This window comes from Neovison vison, chromosome 4 (assembly GCF_020171115.1).
Source record: "Neovison vison isolate M4711 chromosome 4, ASM_NN_V1, whole genome shotgun sequence".
Taxonomy (NCBI): Eukaryota; Metazoa; Chordata; class Mammalia; order Carnivora; family Mustelidae; genus Neogale; species Neogale vison.
In genome coordinates, this window is record NC_058094.1 from 45,101,633 (window position 1) to 45,124,384 (window position 22,752).

Below are 22,752 nucleotides of genomic sequence, written 5' to 3' on the forward strand. Positions count from 1 at the left end.
AATTTTTTGTCAGTCTATATAATTTAAAAGTTATGAAAATATTAGCTTTTTCTTCTAGTATTTAACTCTATTTCTAAATAAAATGTTTAAATTGTTTCCAGTTTTTTTTTGTTTTTTGATATTGGCATTCTATTTTGCAGAATCAGAATTTAGGTCTTCCACATCAGTTCCCTCACTTCTTCTGTCTTCCCTCCCTACCATATAGTTATTTCACAGGTTTCAGTTTTTTTTTTTTTTTTCTTAAAGATTTTATTTATTTATTTGACAGAAATTAGAAGTAGCAGGCAGGCACAGAGAGATGGGGAGGCAGGTTCCCTGCCAAGCACAGACCGATGCATGCGGGGCTGGATCCCAGGACCCTGGAATCATGACCCGAGCCCAAGCAGAGGCTTTAACCCACTGAGCCACCCAGGCTCCCCACAAGTTTCAGTTTTACTGACTTATCACTCTTTATATAAATACAGTTGCTTAGCCAAGAGGTGCATGTCTGTTTCATACAGTCCATCATTTTTCTTAGAGCTAATGTTTGCATTGTTTTTCTATGCAACTGCTATTAACTTTTCCCTTTAAATGCTCCAAGAACGCAGTGACAATTACCTGTAGTATTTTTCTTATGCACAAATATATCAATTGGTGTTTTTTTCCCCTTGAGGATACTTCTTTCAGAATCCTCCATTATCCTGTTCCAGTATGGACTGTTTACTCTTCAGTACTATTGTCCTGGAATGTACTTTTACTCTTATCTTGGGATATCGCATTGCGATTCTTTGGTTTCTTCTTTTAATTTTTATATATTTTAATTTAATTTTATTATTTTATTTTGTTTTGTTTTTATTTTTATTTTTATTTAAGAGAGAGAGTGCATGGGAGCTCAATCTTAGGACCCTGAGATCATGACCTGAGTTGAAATCAAGAGTTGGCTGCTTGGGGTTCCTCAGTGGCTCAGTGGATATAAGCCCCTGCCTTCAGTTCAGGTCATAATCCCAGTGTCCTGGGATTGGGCTCTCTGCTCAGCAGGGAGCTTCTTCCCTTCCTCTCTCTCTGCCTGCCTCTCTGCCTACTTTTGATCTCTGTCTGTCAAATAAATAAATAAAATCTTCAAAAAAAAAAAAAAAAGAGTTGGCTGCTGCTTACCAACTGAGCCACCCAGGCACCTCTTCTATGTCCTTTTTAAATTGAACCATAAATCACCATATACATTAAAATGTATAATTTGGTGGCTTTTAGTACTAAGTTGTACAAATATCACCACTATTTAGTTCCAGAACATTTTTATAATCCCAGAAGGAACCTCATACTCCTTCAGTAGTCATTTTCCATTCTCCCCTTTGCCCAGCCACTGACAAACCTAATCTACTTTTGGTGTTAATGGATATACTTATTCTGGGCATCTCTAATGGAGTTATATTATATGTGACCTTTTCTGTCTGGCTTCTTTCACTTAACATAAGATTTTCAAGGTTCATCCATGTATAGCATGATATTTTCTTATATTTACATGTCACGTTTTATTTAACTTTCAGTTGATGGATATTTGGGTTGTAAACTTTTAGTTATTATGAATAATGTTGCTTTGAATACTTGTGGACAGGTGTTTGTTTGAACACCTGTCTTCACTTTTCTTGGATATATACCTGGGAGTGGACTTGTCAGGTCATGTGGTAATTCTGTGTTTAATTTTTTGAGGAACTGCCAAACTGGTTTCCACAGTGGCTATACCATTTTACCTTCCATTTTACTCTTATCTTGGGATATCGCATTGTGATTCTTTGGTTTCTTCTTTTAATTTTTATATATTTTAATTTAATTTTATTATTTTATAATAGCAATCTGTGAGGGTTCCATTGTCTTGATGTCTTTGTTAGGATCTTTACAATTTTTTTATTTTAAAAAATTTTTTAAAAATTTTATTTGAGACAGCAAGCTAGCGAGAGAAAGAGCGCAAATGTGCGCACATGAGCAAGAGAATGAGATCAGGAGCATGGGGAGGGCTGGAAGGTGAAAGAGGCAAACTCCCTGTGAAGCAAGGGAGGCCCATGTGGGGCTCCATCCCAACACCCTGGGGTCATGACCTGAGCCAAAGGCAGACACTTAACTGAGTCACCCAGGTACCGCTAGGATCTTTTTTCACTATGGTCATTTCAGTGGGTGTGAAGTGGTGACTTACCATGATTTTGATTTATATTGCTCTAATGACTAATGATTTTGAGAGTCTTTTCATATGCTTATTAGCCATTTGCATTTTTTCCTTTGGAAAAAGGTCTGTCCAAGTCCCTGATCATATTTTAATTGGGTTATTTTCTTTTTGTGATTGAGTTATGAGTTTTGGATACTAGACTTTCATCTATTTTCTCTCTGCCAATTCCCTCCCCCTGCCCACATGCTCACTTCTTTTCTTCCCTTCCACACACACACACACGTAGGTGTATATAAGGTATTTGATAAATATATATATATATATATATATCCTTTATCAGATGTATGATACTAGGCTTTTATCAGATATATTATTTACACATATTTTGTCTTACACTAGGGTTTTCACTTTTGATAGTTTACATATCTGTACAAATTAAAGAATTTGATGAAGTCTAGTTTTTTTTTCTTTTGTTGCTCATAGTTTTGATGTCATTTCTAAGAAATCATTGCCAAATGTCAAGTCATGGAGATTTACCACTATGAGTTTTATAGTTTTAGCTCTTACATTTAGGTCTTTTTTTTTTTTTTTCTATTTTAAAGTAGTTTTTATATATAGTGTTAAGTATAAGCCCAAATTCATTTTTTTTTTTTTTTTTTTTTTTTTGCCTTGGATATCCAGTGTCTCATCACCATTTGTTAGCCTGTTTTTTCCTCCATTGGATGATCTTGGCACCTTTGTTGAAAATCATTTGAGCATTGGAGTATGTGTTTATTCCTCAACTTTGAATTTTGTTTCCTTGATCTATTTGTGCTATAAATAGTACCACATTGTTTTGCTTACTATAGCTTTATAAAGTACGTTTTGAAATTGGGAAGTATGAACCTTCAAATTTGTTCTTTTTCAAGGTTGTTTTGGTTATTTGGGGTTTCTTGTAATTCCATGTGACTTTTAGAATCAGCTTTTCCATTTCTGCAGAAAAGACTCCTTTTCTTTCAAAAGGAATTTTGGTAGGGATGATAGTGAACTTGAAGATCACTTTGGGGGATTATAACAATATTAAAATTTTCAATCCATGAACATGGCATATATTTACATTTACTTCAGTCTCTGTTTTATCAGTGTCTTGGTTTTCAGTGTAAAAGTCTTGTACCTCTTCAGTTAAATTTACTCCTAATTATTCTTTGTCATACTAATGGAACTGATTTTTTTTTTCCTTTTTTTGGGGGGGTACTGTTTTTTTAATTTCCTTTTTTTTTGACTCTTATTCATTAATAATGTAGAAAATAAAGCTGATTTTGTATGGGGACATTACTTTGAGCTTAGAGAAATAAAAAAGATTTTAAGACAATACTATGAACAGTTAAGGGTATACCAGCAAATTAGATGACCTAGGTACAATAGAAAAATACTAAAAACATAGAAAATGCCAAAATTTCCTTAATGTGGAATAGAATATCTAAATAAACACATAGACAGGATGGAGATAGGAGATAAAAAAAATCTCCTAACAAAGAGAAGTCCAGGATTTGATGGCTTCACTGGTGAATTCTACCAAACATAAAACAAAGAATTAACACTACTTTCTCAAACTCTTCCAAAAAATTGAAGAAGAACACTTCTCAGCTATCATTTTAGGCCAGTATTATTCTGCTACCAAAGCCAGACAAAGACATCCTGTGAAAAGAAAACTGTAATCCTTAGAATATAGGTGCAAAAATACCAGCAAACCAAACCTAGCAGCATAGTAAAAAGATGACATATCATGGCCATGTGGGATTAATCCCAAGAATGCAAGGGTGGTTCAACATGTGAAAATCAATTTGTATAATACACCACATTAACGGAATGCAGGGACAAAAAAAATACATCACCATCTCTATTGTTGCAGAAAAACCATTTTACAAAATCCGATACTCTCTCTTAATAAACACTCTCAGCAAGCAAGAAATAAAAGGGAATTTCCTCAACATAATAAAGGGTATATATGAAAAGCCCATAGCTAACATCGTAGTGGTAAAAGACTGCAAGTTTCCCCTACTAAGATCAAGAGCAAGGCAAGGATCACCACTTTCACCATTTTCATTCAACATTATACTGGAAGTGCTAGCCAGAGCAATTAGACAAAAAAAAGAAAAGACATTCAAATTGGAAAGGACAAAGTAAAGTTATCTTTATTCACAGATGACACAATCTTATACCTAGAAAATCCTAAAGTGTAGTGCATGTGAAAAATTAGTAGAGCTAATAAATTAATTCAGTAAAGCTGTAGGATAAAAAATCTTTGTTACTCATTATTTTAGTAATTTGAGCCTTTTTCTAGTTGATTTTTGTCAATTTTGATCCTTTTAAATAATCAACTTTGGTTTGTTGATTTATTGTTTTTCTGTCTATCTTTACTCTCTTTTATTATTTCATTTGTTCTGCTAGTTTTTTATTTAGTCTGCTTTTCTTTTTCTAGTTTCTTAATGTTTGATGTTAGGTATTGATTTGAGCTATTTTTTAATATAGGCATTTGTAGTTATAAATTTTGCTCTAAGCACACTTTTTCTGTATACTTTAAAGTTTGGTATGTTGTATCTTTGTTTTCTTTTGTCTAAAAGTATTTCTCAGTCCTCTGCTATTTTTTTTTTAATTTTTAATTTTTTATAAACATATTTTTTTATCCCCAGGGGTACAGAGCACATACCCTTCCCAATGTCCATAACCCCACCCCCCTTCTCCCAACCCCCCTCCCTCCTCTGTTATTTTTGTTTGATGCCTTGGTTTGAGCATATATTTTTAACTTCCACATATTTGTGAATTTTCCAGTTTTACTTCTGTTATTGATTTCTACTCTCATTTCTTTATAGTCAGGTTGTTTTGTATGATACCATTGTTTTTTAAATTTATTAAGACTTGGTGCATCTGGGTGGCTCAGTGAGTTAAAGCCTCTGCCTTCGGCTCAGGTCATGATCCCCAGGTTCTGGGATTGAGACCCACATTGGGCTCTCTGCTCAGCGGGGGGCCTGCTTCTCTCTCTCTCTCTCTCTCTGTCTGCCTGCCTCTCTGCCTACTTGTGATCTCTCTGTCAAATAAATAAATAAAATCTTAAAAAAAATAAATTTATTAAGACTTATTCTGTAGCCTCACACTTTCTGCATCCTGGAGAAAGTTTCATGTGTACTTCAGAAGAATGTACATTCTGGTATTTCTGAGTGAAGTGTTCTGTATTTGTTAGGCTTAGTTGGTTTATAATGTTGTTCATGCTGTGTTTATTTCCTTGTTGATCTGTCTAGTTTTTCTGTTCATTATTGAAAGTGGGGTCCTTGGAATCTCCACCTGTTATTAAATTCTGTGTTTGCCTCCGATTCTGTCATTTTCTCTTCTGTTGTTAGGTAATTGATATTTTTATCATTGTATAATATTCTCCTTTATCTCTTTATCTCAAAAAATAATTTTTGCCTTAAAGTCTGTTTTTGTCTGTTGTTATAGCATACTCACTCCAGCTCTCTCTTTGTTACTGTCTGCATCAAACATCTTTTTATTCATTCATTTTTAACTTATTTTGTGATTGGACTTAAAGTGAGTATCTTCAGACAGCATATAATTGGATCATATTTTTAATCCATTCTACCAATCCCTGACTTTTAATTGGAGTGTTTATGACTGATATTTAATTGTAATTAATAATAAAGGACTAACTCCACCCATTTTCCATTTTGCTATTTGTCTTCTATGTCTTGTATCTTTTTTGTTTTTCATTTCCTCTATTAAAACCTTCTTTTGTGTTTAATAAATTCTTGTATCATTTTTATTTCCTTTTCATATCCCTTATTATATATTTTGAAGTTATTTTCCTAGTAGTTGTACGGGGGAATCATTTAATTTATAACAATCTAGTGTGAATTAATATCAATTTAATTTCAATATTATATAAAATTTTCCCCATGTAGTGTCGTCCCACCTTATAATGCCATTGTCACAAATTCCATCTTCAAATGTTGTATAATGTATTAATCTAGATTTATAATTCTGCAATTTTATGTAGTTGTCTTTCAAGTCATATAGAAATAAAGAGGCTTTACATCCAAAAATTCATTGATACTACTTTTTAACTTGCCAGTGTAGTTAGGTTTACTGGTGTTTACTTCTTGATGTGGAGTCTAGTTACTTTGTGCTTTCTTATTTTAGCTTAAAGGATTCCCTTTAGCACTTTTTCTAAGGCAAGAATTGTCTTGTAACAGTTTGCTTATAATGGTTATCAGTGTGAACCTCTTTGAGTGTATTCAATTTGTAGTTCATTGAGCTTCTTGGTTGTGTCAGTGTATGTATTTCACCAAATTTAGGGAGTTTTCCGACATTATTTCTTAAAATATTTTTTGTCCTTTCTCTCTCAACCTCTCCTCCTATGACTCCCATTATGCATTTGTTGGTATTTTCGCTGTGCTCCCACAAATATCTTAGGTTCCATTTATTCTTCTTCATTTTTTTTTTTCTTTCTGCTTCTCAGACTGGGTAATGTCAGTTGACTTTATATTTGCTCACTCTTTTTTCTGCCTGCTCATATCTGCGATTGAACCATTCTAGTGGTTTTCACTTTGGTTATTGTACTTTTTTTCCCCAGAATTTGTTTGGTTCCTTTTTATAATTTTTGTTTCTTTATTGATATTTTCTATTTGGCAAGACACTTTCTTATGGGGTTTCCTTTGGTTCTTTGAGCATACTTAAAATAGTTTAAAGTCTTTCTCTAGTAAATCCAATATCTCTGTATCCTCAGAGAAAGTTTCTATTAATTTCTTTTTTTCCTATGTATGGACCATACATTCTTTATTCATTGCATGCATTGTATTTTGTTGGTTTTGGAAACTGAGTATTTTGAGTATAATGTATTAACTCTGGAATCAGATTTTCTCCCTTGTAATTTTTGTTGTTTATGTGGTGACTTTTGTGAACTAATGTAAAGTCCATGTTTGTTATATGTGGCCACTCAAATCTCCATTGTGATATCTGCATGGTCACCTGGTGATTTGACAGAATTCTCAATACCTAGAACCAAAAAATATACAAGGAAAAAGAACCCCCTCATCTTTGCATATGGCTTTCATATGTGTGTTGGGCTGTGCCTTTAGTAAATACTTGATCAGGCAGTTTACAGCTATTTTTTGACCTCTTGTTCCTGAGAAACTGGAAGGTCAGCTAGAGGTTACAGCTTAAGATCTTCTCAAGTCTCTCTATGAGCATGAGCCTAGTCTTTACATTGCATGTAGCCTTTCAGATTTCTAGGAACATCTGAGTCTTTCCGTGCCCTTATTCCCCCAAGTGTGTTTAACCCTAATCTTTTACCCTAATCTTTATTCCTAAACTTTTTGGGTTTTCCTATTGTTTGCTTTGTTATCCCTTCTCCCAGATGGAATTGGCTATTACATTTCCCTGTAAGTGTTTCGACAAATGGATTCAGATAGCAGCCTTAGGCCCTGGAGAGTTCTTAGGTGAGTTAAAGGCAAATCCTTTGAGATGATTCTTTAGGGAGTCAGCAGATCGGTGAAAATGAACAATCGCAGTTCTCTCAGAATATGATTTGCACTACTCACTGTTCTCTCCAGTACTGGGAACCTGTACCAGGAATGAGAGCAGCTGTTTGCAAATCCGTTGCCACGCTGGATTGGGGAGATGTTTTCAGGCAAGTTAAAATGCCACAAAATTCTGTAGCGTATTTAGCTGTTCTTTTCTTTACTAAGCATTCCTCTGGTTTTGTAAGCTTTTGATTCCAGAATTCAGAAGAAGTTGGTTCTGGAGGTTTTTGACAGTTTGTTGCTCTGGTGGAGAGATAAACTTTCAGGGTTTCTTTCTTGGTTACTTTTGCTGACTTACTCTCTTGTTTCAATCTTGACTCCTGTTTTCTTCTTTTTTGATTTACCTCCTCATTTGCTCAGTGCATTTTCCAGGAGTTTCAGAAAAAGGACATTGGTTTGTGAATTCTTTGAATTTGTATATTTGAAAATGTACTAATTACATACTTGATTGATATTTTGGTTAGTTAGAAAATTCTAGGTAGAGTGAACTTCTAAAGCCAGACACAAAGATTCCATTTATATAAAATATCTAGAAAAGGCAAATCTATAAAAAGTAATGATTCCGCTTAGATGGGATTAGGAGTGAAGAGTGATTGCAAACGGGAATGAGGTATCAGATGGTAGTTGATATAAATACTCTAAAAATAGACTGTGGCAGCTGTGATTTCCCAGCTCTGTAAATATACTAAAAATCATTTAGTTGCACACTCAAAAGGAATGAATTTTACAATATGTGAATTATACTTCAATAAAGCTATGGAGGAGGAGGAAGAGGAGAATTGCAGAATTCTGCTTGGTAGTATTATCAAAACTTGCTGAGTGAAACCTTCCTAAGGCAGGGAGTGAGTCTTCAACCTCAGGAGACTTTACTTTGGGACCTCACATTCATACAGAACTAGCTGAGTTTTCACTGTATGGATTAAATATAAATATAAATGTTTGATTAACAAAATTCCAGGTTGAAATAATTTTTATTCTAAAATTTTAAGGCATTTTGCTTCATTTTCCAGAAGGCTATATTAATTGGTTTTTAAATCTACAAAGTTCAGTGCCATTCAGGTTTCCAGTACTTATAAATGGCCTTGTTTTGGTTTGCTTTTTGATTTTGCTGTTACTGGCTTTGGATTTATTTTGACTTTGTGTTTATCTTTGTTTTTTAAAATTTCCTAATGTATCTTTGTGTAGGTTTTTTTCAACTTCATTTTTCACCTGCTGGGCAGTTGGTGCACTTTGGTTCTTCTGATGTGGAAATTTATGGATATTTCTTTGATAATTTTCTCATCTCTATCTTGTCTATTTTCTTCCTGAAATGCCTGTTATAGTCAGATACTAGTGATATTAGTCTACTTGATTCTGTAATTTTCTTATATTTTCTTTCTTATTTTCCATCTTCTCATTGTTTGGGTTTTGCTTCCTAATAGCTTTCCCCAATTTCTTTATCTGGCAGCACAGTCCAGAGAACAACTTGGGATTGTGTGTTAGCCACTAGTTCTTTTTTTTTTTTTTTTTTTAAAGATTTTATTTATTTATTTGAGAGAGAGAGACAGTGAGAGAGAGCATGAGTGAGGAGAAGGTCAGAGAGCGAAGCAGACTCCCCATGGAGCTGGGAGCCCGATGTGGGACTCGATCCCGGGACTCCAGGATCACGCCCTGAGCCGAAGGCAGTCGTCCAACCAACTGAGCCACCCAGGCGTCCCAGCCACTAGTTCTTTTAAAAGCTATAAGTAATTTCCATCACTGGAAAACTCTTATTCAGCTTTTATATGTGGCACTACAGCTTCAAGAGCTGCCCAGTCTGTCCCTCTCTTTTTCATTCTCTAGGTTCAGAATCCTTAGCCTGCAGTGCCTATTCCTTTTTAAAAGATCTTTATTGGCACAGTTGGTTAAGCATCTCACTCTTGATTTCGGCTCAGGTCATGATCTTAGGGTCCTGAGATTGAGCCCTACGTTGGGCTCCCTGCTCAGTGTGGAATCTGCTTAATATTCTCTCCCTTCTCTCTCTGTTCCTCCTGCTGCTAAAATAAATCTAAAACAAAGCAAAAACAAAAACCCAAACAAAAGAGCTTTACTGAGGAATAATTTACATACTGTAAAATACACCATTTTAACTCTACTATATACTTTATTGTCTTTTTAAGTAAATTTGCAGAGTTGTGTGACCATTTGAACAGTACGGTTTTAGAACATCCTTATCACTACAAAAAGCATCCTGTCTACATTTACAGTCAGCACCCATTCCCAGGCAACTAATATTAATCATTGTCTTTCTTTATTGATTTGCTTTTTCTGGACATTTCATGTAAATGTAATCATACAATAAATATTTTACATATGGCTTCTTTCACTTAACATAATGTTTTTCAGGCTCATCTATGCTGTAGCACTTATCAGTAGTTCCTTCATTTTTATTGTTGAGTAAGTATGTTCATTGTATGGATATACCACATTTTGTTGATCTATTTCCTGTTGATGGACATTTTTGTTGTTTTCAGTTTGGGAAAGCATGAATAATGTTCCTATGAACATTCCTGTAAAAGTTTCTGTATGGACATACGTTTTCATTCTCTCGGGTAGAAATGGGATTCCTAGGTAACATGGTAAATATATATGCCTAATTTCATGACACATTATTCCCAAGTGACTAACACCAGAAATATCTGGAAATTCTAGATGCTTTTAGTCCTTACTAACACTTGGTATTGACAGTTCATATGACTTTTTAGTTATAGAAATTCTAAGAGGTACTGATTTCCAAAGTACTATAAAAATATTTTTATAAAAAAATACTATACTATAAGTATAGTATATAGTATATGCTCTAAGTATAGTAAAAATATTTTTATATAGTATATATAAAGTACTTTTTTATAAAAAAATATTTTTTTTCTCATATTATACTCTCTTGGCAACTTTTGTATGTGTGGTACAATATTATTAACTATAGTCACCATCGTGCATATTATCCCCATGACTTATTTATTTTATAACCGGAAATTTATACCTTTTGACCTCCTTCCCCACTTTGTGTATGGTCCACCCCTGACTCTGGCAGCCTCCAATTGGTTCAGTGACCTGTAACACTTTTTTTTTAAGACTCCATGTAAGTGAGGGGTGCCTGGGTGGCTCAGTGGGTTGGTCCTCTGCCTTCGGCTCAGGTCATGATCTCAGGGTCCTGGGATCGAGCCCCGCATCGGGCACTCTGCTCGGCGGGGGGCCTGCTTCCTCCTCTCTGCCTGTGTCTCTGCCTACTTGTGATCCCTGTCTGTCAAATAAATAAATAAAATCTTAAAAAAAAAAAAAAAGATTCCATGTAAGTAAGGTTGTGCCATATTTGTCTTTCTCTATCTGACATATTTGACTCCACTTAATACTAAGTTCATCCATATTGTACAAATGGCAAGATTTCATTCTTTTTTATGGTTGAGTAATAAATATTTTATTGTGTATATATATATACACCACACTTTCTTTACCCATTCCCATATCAGTAAACAGGTTGCTTCCATATCTTGGCTATTGTAAATAATGCTGCAGTGAACGTGGGGTACATATATATTTTTGAAATACTGTTTTTGGGTTTTTTTTTGGGTAAACACCCAGAATTGGAATTGCTGGATTTTATATTTCTATTTTTAATTTTCTGAAGAATCTTCAATACTATGTTTCATAGTAGCTGTACCAGTTTACATTCTCACAAATTGCACGAGTTTCCTTTTCTCCATATGCTTGTCAATGTTTGTTATTTTTTGTCTTTTTGATATACCAGCTATTCAGACTGGTGTGAAGTGAAATGATAGCTCATTGTGGTTATGATTTATATTCCTCTGATGCTTAAATGTTGATCATAATTTCATGTGTCTTTTTGCATCTGTAAGTCTTTGGAAAAATGTCTATTCAGGTTCTCTGCCCATTGTTAATTGGATTTATTTCAGTGTTGAGTTTTAGAGTTCTTTATATATTTTAGATATTAACCTCTTATTAGTTGTGTAATTTGCAAATATCTTCTCCTTTTCAATAAGTCGTGTTTTAATTTTGATGGTTTCTTTTTGCCTTGTAAAAGCTTTTTAATTTGATGTAGTCCCAATTGTTTATTTTTGCTTTTGTGAGACAGATCTAAAAAAAATATTGCTGAGACTAAGGTCCAAGAGATTATTACCTTTTATTTTATTTTATTTGTGGGTTTTAAGTCTTACTTTTAGCTCTTTCATCCATTTTGAGTTTATTTTTGTAAGAAATAAAGTGTAAGAAAGCAGTCATGTTTCATTCTTTTGTATATTGCTGTGCAGTTTTTCAACACCATAATGAAGAGACCATTTTTTGTTTTTGTTTTTTTTTTTTAGATTTTATTTATTTGAGAGAGAATGCACCAGAGCATACATTTGGGGTGCGGGGTGCCACAGAGGGAGAAGAAAGGGGAGGAGGAGACTCCCTACTGATTGGAGAGCCTGCCAGTGGTCAATCTTGAACCAAAGGCAGAGGCTTAACCGACTGAACCACCCAGGCCTTCCTTGAAGAGACTGTCTTTTCCCCATTGTGTATTCTTGACTCTTTATCATAAATTAATTGACCATGTAAGTGTGGTTTTGTTTCTGAGTTCCCTATTCTGTTCCATTTGATCTGTAGGTCTTTTTTTGTAGCGGATACCATAATAATTTCATAGCTTTGTATAGTATAGTTTGAAAGTGGAGTGTGATACCTTTAGTTTTTGTTCTGTCTCAAGATAGATTTAGCTGCTCATGGTCTTTTTTGGTTCCACACATTTTAGAATTTTTTGGTTCTACCTCTGAAAAATGCAATTAGTATTTTAGTAGGAATTGCATTAAATCTGTAAATTGCTTTATAGGTAATATGAACATTTTAACAATATCAGTTCTTCCAGTCTGTGAGCATGGAATATCTTTCTGTTTATTTGTGTCATCTCATCTTCAGTTTCTCTCATCAGTGTGCTATATTTTTTTTTAGAGTATAGGTTTGTTTTTTTTTTTAAACCTCGTGGCTACATTCATTCCTATTTTATTTTTCTAATGCAGTTGTAAATGGGATTGTTTTCCTAATTTCTCTTTGTGATAATTTGTAATTAGTGTATGGAAACATAATAGATTTCTGTATTTTAATTGTATTCTGCATATTATTGAATTCACTTTTTCTAATAGTTTTTTTAAGGGAGTCTTTAGGGTTTTCCATATAAAGTATCATGCAATCTGCAAATAGAGATAGTTTTACATCTTTCTTACCAATTTGGATGCCTTGTATTTTTTAACTGATCATTGTGGCTATGACTTCCAGTACAATGCTGAATAAAAGTGAAAAGAGTAGACATTCTTATCTTGTTCCTGATCTTAGAGAAAAAGATTTCAACTTTCACCATTGGGTATGCTTTTAACTGTGGGTTTATCCTCCTTGGGTTTTATTATGTTGAGGGATGTTTTTCTGTATGTTTCCACTATGATCTTTTAAATGTATGGTTGAGTTTTGTTTGCACATATTTTGTTGAGGATTTTTGCATCCATGTTAATCAAGGCCTGAATTTTTTTCTGGGATCCTTTGAGAAAAGCATGTATCAGGGTAATGCTGGTCTCATGAGTTTAGAAGAGTTTGGAAGAGTTTCAGAAGGATTGGTATTAATTCTTCTTTGAATGTTTGGTAGAATTCATCTGGTCCTGGATTTTTATTTGTTGGGAGGTTTTTTGATTATTGATAACAATCTCCTTACTAATAATTTGTTCACATTTTCTCTTCTTTGTGATTCAGTTTTGATAGTTTCTATATTTCCAGGAATTTGTCCATTTCTTACTGGCTGTCAAACTTGTTTGATGGATAATTGTTAATAGAGTTCTATTATGTATGATTTTTTGTATGGTATTATTTGTAATGTCTTCTTGTTTGATTTTGAGTTTTTTTTTAAGCTCCTTAAATTCACTGAGACTTGTTTTATAGCCCAGCACATGGTTTGTCTTGGTGACTCTATCATGTCTACTTGAAAATAATCTGTATTTTGCAGTTGTTGATATAGTTTCTATAACTGTTAGTTAAATCAAGGTGGTTGATATTGTGCAGATCTAAGTATTTTCTGATTTTTTTGTTTAGTTCTATAAAGCCCTGAGGAGATAATTTTGTATTACTTGATATTTTTGTGGAATTGTCTATTTCTTTTGTCATTTTTCCTTTATGTATTTTGAAACTTTGTCATTTGGCACAGCACATCAGTAATTCTCTCTTTAGCTGATAGTAAGAGCCATTCCTGCCTTCTTATTCCTACTTTTTGCATTGTATATATTTTTATGTCCATTTACTTTCAACCATGTATTTCTTATAGGCAGCATATAATAGTAAGGGTTTCTTTTTTTAATCCATTGTGTCAGTTTATGGCCTTTAATCACAGTGTTTAACCTAAGAGCAAACCATGTTCCTTAGTTCAAGTCCCTGTTTTGAAAATTAAATTTTATTGGAACATAGCGACATGCTTTTCTGTAGCTGCTTTTACACTATTATACTGAGCAGTTGTGACAGAGACTTTATGTCCCAAAACTCTCAAATATTTACTGTTAGACCTTTTACAGAAAAAAGTTTGTTGACACCTTGTTTAGACCATTAACATTTAAGGTGATATAGTTGGATTAAGGCCTTTCATTATTTATTTTCTGTTTGTCCTGTTTTTCCCTTTTCTGCTTTCTTTTTGGGTATTTTATAATTTTTGTTGGTATTTGATTATATCAAATTTTTAGCTATATTTTCTTGTATTTTTAAGTTGTTTGTCTAGGGATTATAATGTCTCAGTGTTCTTGTTAATATTATACTACTACATGCAGAATGGTGATGATAAAACGTTGCAACCATGTGCTCCATTGCCCCGACCTTTTTGCTGTTATTGTATCATATCATATCCACACACACAAAATTTAGAGGGGAAAAAAGACCATTATATTTATTCAGCTATTTACCCTTCTTTTATTCTTCATTTCTGAGTATTAAGGTTTCTGTGTAGTATCACTGCCTTTCAACCTGAGAAACTTCCTTTAGCATTTCTTGTAGATTAACTAACTCTACTAGTTATACATTTTTAGTTTTCTTTCTTTTCTGAAAATGTCTTTTAATCTCACATGTTTCAGTTTCACACAACTACCCTCCACTTCAGATGACAGTTGTAAGTAGTAGGTCCCCAGATTACTCAAAACTTCTAAATTAGAGGTTAAGTCTCCCTTCTTGGATTTGATCATTTGCTAGAACAGCTCACAGAACTTAGGGAAAACACTTAACCAGTTTATTATATAATAAAAGATATGATAAAGGATACAGATGAAGGAAGAGATATGTAGGCGTGAGGTCTAGAAGGGTCCCATGTGCTGGAGCTTCTATCCCTGTGGAATTGGAGTGTGCCACCCTCTGGGTACATGGATGTGTTCCTCAACCCAGATGCTCTCCATACCCTATACTTTGGGGATTTTTATGGAGGCGTCATCATGTGGCATGATTAATCATTAACTCAGTCTCCAGCCCTTCACCTTCTAGGAAGAGTTGGAGGTGGGACTGAAAGTCTCAAGCTTCTAATCATGCCTTGATCTTTCTGTTGACCAGCCTCTGTCCAGAAGGCCACCAGAAATCACCTCATTAGAATGAAGGGCATTTCTTTCACCCAGGAAAATCCAAGGGATTTAAGAGCTGTATGTCAGGAAGTAGGGTAAAAAACCAAACAAAAGATGCTCCAAGTATTGTTATCATTTAACAAAATTACAAGGGTTTTAGGAGCTTTGTGCAAGGAACCAGGGATGGAGACCAGTAGATTTTTTGTTGTTGTTGTTTCACAGTATGGAATTCTAGCTTGTCCGTTCTTTTCTATTAGCACTTTAAAGATACTGCTCTGCTGTTTCTGGCTCAGCAGGTGATCTTTTATGGTGATAGTTTCTGATGAGAAATATGCAGATTTTTTAAAAAAAGATTTTATTTGTTTATTTGATAGACTGAGATCACAAGTAGACAGAGAGGCAGGCAGAGAGAGAGGGAAGCAGGCGGGATCCCTGCTGAGCAGAGAGCCCGATGCGGGACTCGATCCCAGGATCCTGAGATCCTGAGATCTAAGCCCGAAGGCAGCGGCTTAACCCACTGAGCCACCCAGGTGCCCCGAGAAATATGCAGATATTTGAAGCTTTGTTTTTATTCTCCTTTAAAGATAGGGACCCTATCTTGGATCTTTTTCACCATTACTAGCACATCTCTGATGCGTAGATATACAATAAATTTTTCTTGAATTTATTTTGTTTGTATTACATTTTAAGTAAATTAATATGAAGACTAGACAGACTTATTGGGGTTCTATTTTGGCAGGATCAGAATTGCCCAACACATATTACTGCCATTAAACTTTTTAAGATCCCTTCACTAGGCATGAATAGCCAGATGAAAGAAACCATGCATCCATTACTGATTTTCTGAAATGTTTCTCTTTCTCCCACTTTTCCTTGGTTACTTGGATTCCTTTCCATGTAAAAGGAAAAAAGGAAGCAGTAGCTACTTGTCAAAATTCTTTGCTTCTCTTCTCTTTTGCATAGAAACTACTCATCATTTTATAAAATAATGGATTATTAAGGGACATTCAGAAAACAATGAGCCAAAAAGTGTTCTGGGAGAGTTCTTTATTTTATAACATTACATCTGATGTTTAATATCTATAGAGAGAATTAAATACAGCAGAGATTTCCTGTTGAAGCTCTCAAGCGTTTCCATCTGCAGAAAAAAACCAGACTTTCTGCCTGATCATCCCATTGTACTTCAAAAACCAGTAAGTAGTTTCCCAATTTTACATTAATTCTAAAATATTTGTCTTTAGTATTTTCACTGGATTCTCTCCTTAGATTTTTAATTTTATTGTGGAATATAATTCAGAAAAGTACATAAATCCAAATGTATAATATAACCCCAGCTTTGTTTTTCTTTTTCAGCATTTCCTTAGCAGTTCAGGGTCTTTTCTGGTTCCATACATATTTTAAGATTGTTTGTTCTAGGACTTTGAAAAATGCTGGTAGAATTTTGATCGGGATGGCATTGAAAGTATAGATTGCACTGGGCAGAATAGACATTTTAACAATGTTTATTATTCTGATCCATGAGCATGGAATGCTTTTACATCTTTTGGTGTCTTCTTTAATTTCTTTCATGAGTGTTCTGTAGTTCCTTGAGGTCCTTTACCTCTTGGTTTATTCCAAGGTGTCTTATGGTTCTTGGTGCTATAGTAAATGGAATCGATTCTCTAATTTCCCATTCTAAATTTTCATTACATGTATAATAAAACTAATTACTGAAAGTAATTACCACTCTGGCCAAGAAATAGAATGGAATATTTTAAGAAATATTTTTTGCATTGAAAGATAAGGAGCCTAAAAATTCTATTGTTTTTAAGTTCTGTAATCCATCTGCAGTTGATTTTACTTTATGATGTAAAGTAGGGGTCAAGTTTTATTTTTTTCTACATGAATATCCAGTCATCCTAGCAATATTTACTCAAAGAATAGTCCTCTGCCACCCTTGTGGCAATATATGTGTGGTGTGTTTCTAGGCCCTTACTCTTCTCAGTTTATCTTTTTATATAGTAAAACAAGTCACCCTACTTATTCTTCAGTGTGTTTTTGCTGTTTTTAGTGTCTTATATTTGTGTCACTGCATCAGATTTCATCAAAATAAAATACAATAAATACACCTTTCAGCACATTGATTGGAAACGACAGGAATGTGGGTATCAGATTTGGGTTCAAATTGTAGCTTCACCTTGTGCATTAGTACACTGTTCAAACTTAAGTCATTTAACCTTGAAACCTTAGTTTTGTGATTGCAGATGAGGTTGATAATGTATAGCAGGACTTGGATAGTACTTAGTGCTTATTATGCACTTAGTAAATTGCCTTTATTTCCATTTTGACTAGAGTTTGACTTTAAAGTTTTCACAATCTTTTTTATATGGGTAAAAGTATTCTATTGAGATGAACTCAAAATATAAGTATGCTGAGAATGGCTCATATGGGAGATATAACATCTCCTGTGCTTTCCAACCATTTGGAATACAAAGCCTCTTTTTTAAAATTCCAAACTTGTAGAACTGTAGTCAGTTCAGTCAGAAATTTAATTTTTTTTCCTAATACCTTGCACACAGGAATATTTTATCATGAGAAATGTTCTTAATGTTCAAATTATCCCACCTGTTCAGAAAAAAAATTGTAGGCATATGTATGAATAAATCTAAACTTGAATGCTATATAAAATATGGTCATTTTTTTCATTTGCACACCTATTTCATCTCTAATATTTTATTTTGTAAATAAAATTTAGACAGACATTATTTTGAACAAGCCAAGTACCACAAAAACAATAGGTTTGGAATACAATCTAATATATTTAAAAATGAATTACATATTTTTTTAAACATAGAACTGTTTTGACAAATTCCAGTTACTTTAATACTTTGTATAGTAACATGCATTTAAGATCTGTAAACACTTAATAGGATCACAGTATTTGGTTTGATAAATAAGTAGTAAAAACTGTATCTTTTCAATCTAATTGATAAATTAACTTTTTCTTCTATGTTACAGGAAAACCACCAAAGTTTTAAGTAGCATTTTAAGAACAAATGAATTTGAAGATAAAGAATTATTCATTTTCTATTTTGGACACCTGCAAATGAAGTGGATCTAGTAACAATAACTGTAATGGACTGTGACAATTCAGTTTATTTTTAATTTTGATGGTTGGGTATTTGGTTTCTCCTAAAATGAGAAATATTTTAAACTATAAAGAATTTTCTAATCAGTTTCAGCTTTGCAGGCAGTTTCCTGCATAAATTGGGAAGTAACACTGGAAAGTAAGAATTTGGTTAGTAGGGAAGGCTGTATTTATAATTTGCATGCTACTTGCAATTTTTTGTTTTTCATCTCTTGTAATAATGGAATGGAAATGTAAGCTGTAAAGATTCTCAAATATAAAGTATTTGCTATGATGTATATATGGTACATAATTTCTTGTTGTTTCTAAAGTTGGCTTTTGTTCTGTTTTCCACTGATTTCATACCAGCACTCTCAAAGGATCTTTACAATCTCTCCAGAGGCTTAAAATGACCCAAGATGTTCAATGCATAGTTCTCAATGACAGAAAGGAGAATATTTTAACAGGCATTTCTTTGGTCTCTAGGTTTTTGATAAAATTGTTCAATATTCATGATTACTAGCAGAGATTGACAATTTGGAAACAAGGAAACTCAAGGTGAAAACAGCTGCTACTTGTTGTCTCTAATCAGACTCCATGAACAGAAGAAGTTAGGCAATTGCAAATTAATACTGATTTTTTTTTCCAAAAGAGGAAAGATTTAGGCATTTGCAAGTAATTGAGGTACATTAAGTTTCAATTCTTTAATTTCGTATGACAAGAACATGTATGGATGAAGAATTTGGGGGCTAAGCTTTTAGCTCCTAGAAATTTTATATAATAAATCTCCTGCATTTTGTCACTCTGGACATTACTATTGAAAAAAAGAGTTTCTTCCAGCATAGTGTCAAAAAAAATTGCTGATATAAAGGTAAGTGTAAACTCTCCCTAATTCTATTCTCAGAAATCCCCAGGTCTACGGGCAAGGCATTCAAGACCCTCATTTGGCAGAAAGTTTTATCATAAACTGAATTCTGAACTCCTAAAACCAGTACCTTTTTTTTCACTGGTCTTTGGGCTTTTTTTTACCTGGATTCAAGCTTTAGTCCATGGTAGGCTTCCCATCTTGGTCTTTTAGTACACTACCTTTCATTACTTCGCTCGCCAGGGGGGAAAAATACACTAAAACCATACATTTCTGGGTTACTTAAAAATATTTAAACCTTTAGGGCCCAGATTTATTTTTGTCCTATTTTCCCTTTATATTATTACAGGTTCCAGTGTGTATATACATATATATATATATACACACACACACAACAATTTATGTATAATTTGTATAAGAGCTGAGGTATTACCATAATTAAATTGGTTTATTATTTGCTTGTTCTCAAAGGGTTTTTTTTTGGACTCTAAGTAAAAAAATGGTAGTAGAACTTATTCTAGTTTGGAATCTAAAGAGCTTTTCCGCTCAGCACTGTTATTGAGGGCAGAAACCTTTTTAAAGTCATACCACCATGGTACTTTGCAAACTGCCTCACACTTAAAAGACTTAGGTACTTTCTTAATCTAATACTGAAATGTGTTTTGATTGGCTATAATTTGTATTTTTTGAAACCATTCATAACCAACCTTTTCAAGAAGTTTTATGTCAAAAGTCACTGTATATAATCAGAGTGAGACTGCAAAGTCTGTTTTATTATCTGTTTGCCTTTGTACATATGTATAGCTTGTCTGAGTAATCATTGTACATCTTCATTAATATTCTCTGCTTTGTATATAAATTAAAAGAGTTGAGCCAGGTGTTGTTTCATAGTGTTTGTCATCTTTAGAAATGACTATATATATGTGTATGTGTGTGTGTATATACACACACATTTGTGTCTGTGTGTGTGTAGGTATGTATATGTCAAAATTTACTGCCCTTGTAGAAGTTATGAAAAAAAATACTTAGATGGACGAGGACTGAGGCGTATACAAAGGTATCCCTTTGATAGAAGCTAATTCGTTTGAGAAAATTTTAGGTCAAATTTTATATTTAAAAATATAATTTAGTTCAATCTGAGTTTTCCAACGGTAAAAGAAAAAAAATTGCCTTCAAGTTTTTCCTTGAAGACCTGTGGTTTCAAAAGAATTTGGATTCTAGAATAACAGAAATAGACTTAATCTGCACTGGATTTTTATTAGCAGCATTTATCAGAATAGATTTTATTAAAACTATATGAGCCTGTATAGCAAAGTGTACTAGGTACACAGAACACACCAACTGTTCTGGTGAAATTAGAATTGTCATTCTAGTGTTAAAACTGGAAAAGGTTTTCTGTCTAGTATCTTCCGTGGGAAGAGGGGATGCTCTTAAAATTTTGTGCTTATTTTTTATTTCTTCATTTACTTAGGTTAAAATTTTATTATTTAAATATTTGAAATTATTATTTAAATGCAAATGTCTATTTTCCAGAAGTAAATTAGTGCTCTGGCTCATCTGCCAAAAAATTTGAATCAAATTTTCTCAAAGTAAAATTCTATTTTTTTGATTTGTTGAACCTACATATAATTATGATGCTATAATAAATGATATAATGGTGTTACAGTACCAAATGGTACCCTAACTATCACAGAATTGTTCACTTGTGAAAAACCAGTTTATAACATGATAGGTATATAGAGTCTATAGATTACAGCCAAGACTATTGTATGCTCATGTATTAACTTTTTTTTTTTTTAAGCTTAAACAATAGAAAGGTATTTTGTCACAGTTCTAGAACCTGGAAATCTAAGATCAAGGTGCTAGCAAGGCTGATTTCTTCTGAGGCCTCTTCTGGCTTGCTGTTGGTACCTTCTTACTGTGTCCTCACGTGGCCTTTTCTTTGTGCACCTTCTTTTGCTCTCTCTGCATGTAAGGACACCATTTTGGGTCACATATTAGCTTTTTCAGTAAAGTGAATACTTACAAGGTCTTGAATTGGTAATGGAGGGAGCACTACCAAAGAATAAACTTCACAGAAAATCAGTTACTTAAAAATGACAAAACACTGATTTAACCTTGATAGTTTATGACAAATCTACAAAAGCTATCCTATGAAGTGATACTCTAAAAGTTCCCACTTCAATTATTTTTTATCATTTCTTTTTCACAATTTTTTTTCCTTTATGTGTACACTTTTCACATATTAAGATTCTACCACTGAAGGGTTTAGGTTACAATGTAGCAAAACAGCAAAGACTGAGAATAGTGAACTTCAAAAATTTAGGTAAACTTCACATAAAAGATATAGAAGACATTTTAGAAGAGTGCACATCTTAAATATATTAAACAAAAGTACAGAGTAGATTAGTAACTTCAGAGAATTTTCTAATTCACATTTTCAATAAGAATACTTGTTTTGCACTTGGAACCATAAAATGTCTAAGAACATCTAGTTGTTCAGGATCCACCATGAAGCTGAAAAGAGAAAAATTATTGAATGAAAATAATTGCCAGGGCTAAGTTAGTCAAGGTGTAATCATTCTTAGACTATTTTCTCCCACCTTTAGTCTGTATAATTATCTTTCAAGTTAGTCACTATTTACTATTGGAACCAAGATTGAACTCTTCCGATGCAATATTTGTACCAGGTCTTTGGGCACTTGGTCATACTTTGTTATGTATGAATGGAGCTTATCTTGGCAATGAGATTGTAAATGCCCTGGATGAAATCATATTGTTTTAATCCTCCCAGTACTGGCAGCAGTTTGGGAATGTAAAATACTTTTACATCACAATTTCTGAAAGATTGGGTAGAAGCAACTGGATGTGTTTTAAATGTAGTGTATCTATGTTGTAAAGTTGAAAATGTTTTCCCCAGTGAATACAAATATCCCAAAGTCAAATCTATGCAAAGAAGTAAGATTGATGGAATGCTGTGAGAAACAGACAAATAGAAAGGTCTGAAATTTGCAAAGCTCTTTAAGAAATATACTAGTTGGTAATAGGATCTTAACTTTCATGTGTATCTTCTTTTCTCGTAGCCACAGACCTCTCTCATTTGCCAAGGGATATTCTGCTCCACAGACTTAATTCTTCATATTTTGGTCTGGGTATTTTATGATGGCTAGTGGGCTGTTTGGCTGTACTTCAGTATGCTTCATTTGAATGATTTTGATATTTGAGAGTCCATAGCAATATATTTAAGATGTTTCTTCAGTAAACCACTTAGAAACTTAATAAAAAAGCAGTCTTATCAGAAATCATAATTTGTGAGTTAAATTAAAAATACAAACCTACCCATCTCTTTGTAACAGGTATTTTTTTCAGATTTTTATTTTAGGTCTAAATATGTACAGCTGAAATGCTTTTAATTGTTTTTATTTTTAACCTTCATATCCATATAACAAACAAAATGCATAAGACTGGTTACTAAAAATATTAGTAGAAAACACAATTAAAAAAAT

General features: G+C 33.4%; 2 protein-coding genes across 5 annotated transcripts in view; one reads left to right on the forward strand and one right to left on the reverse strand.

The window, feature by feature from the left end:
- The window catches only part of C4H8orf88 (chromosome 4 C8orf88 homolog), a 40,659-nt gene extending 20,537 nt beyond the window's left edge, over window positions 1-20,122 (forward strand). For 2 of the 4 annotated variants that reach the window (XM_044245342.1, XM_044245340.1), the window contains exon 5: window positions 16,362-16,495. In XM_044245342.1, the coding sequence (XP_044101277.1) occupies window positions 16,362-16,495 (134 nt within the window). Of the gene's footprint in view, window positions 1-12,032; window positions 12,215-16,361; window positions 16,496-18,272 lie in introns of those variants that run through there. The other 2 variants (XM_044245343.1, XM_044245344.1) reach the window with 2 other exon arrangements.
- Window positions 16,306-22,752, reverse strand: part of NECAB1 (N-terminal EF-hand calcium binding protein 1) — a 204,036-nt gene continuing 197,589 nt past the window's right edge. Inside the window, exon 13 of the mRNA XM_044245339.1 lies at window positions 16,306-21,763. Coding sequence (XP_044101274.1) covers window positions 21,738-21,763 — 26 coding nt within the window. The 3' untranslated portion in view covers window positions 16,306-21,737. The remainder of the gene's footprint in view (window positions 21,764-22,752) is intronic.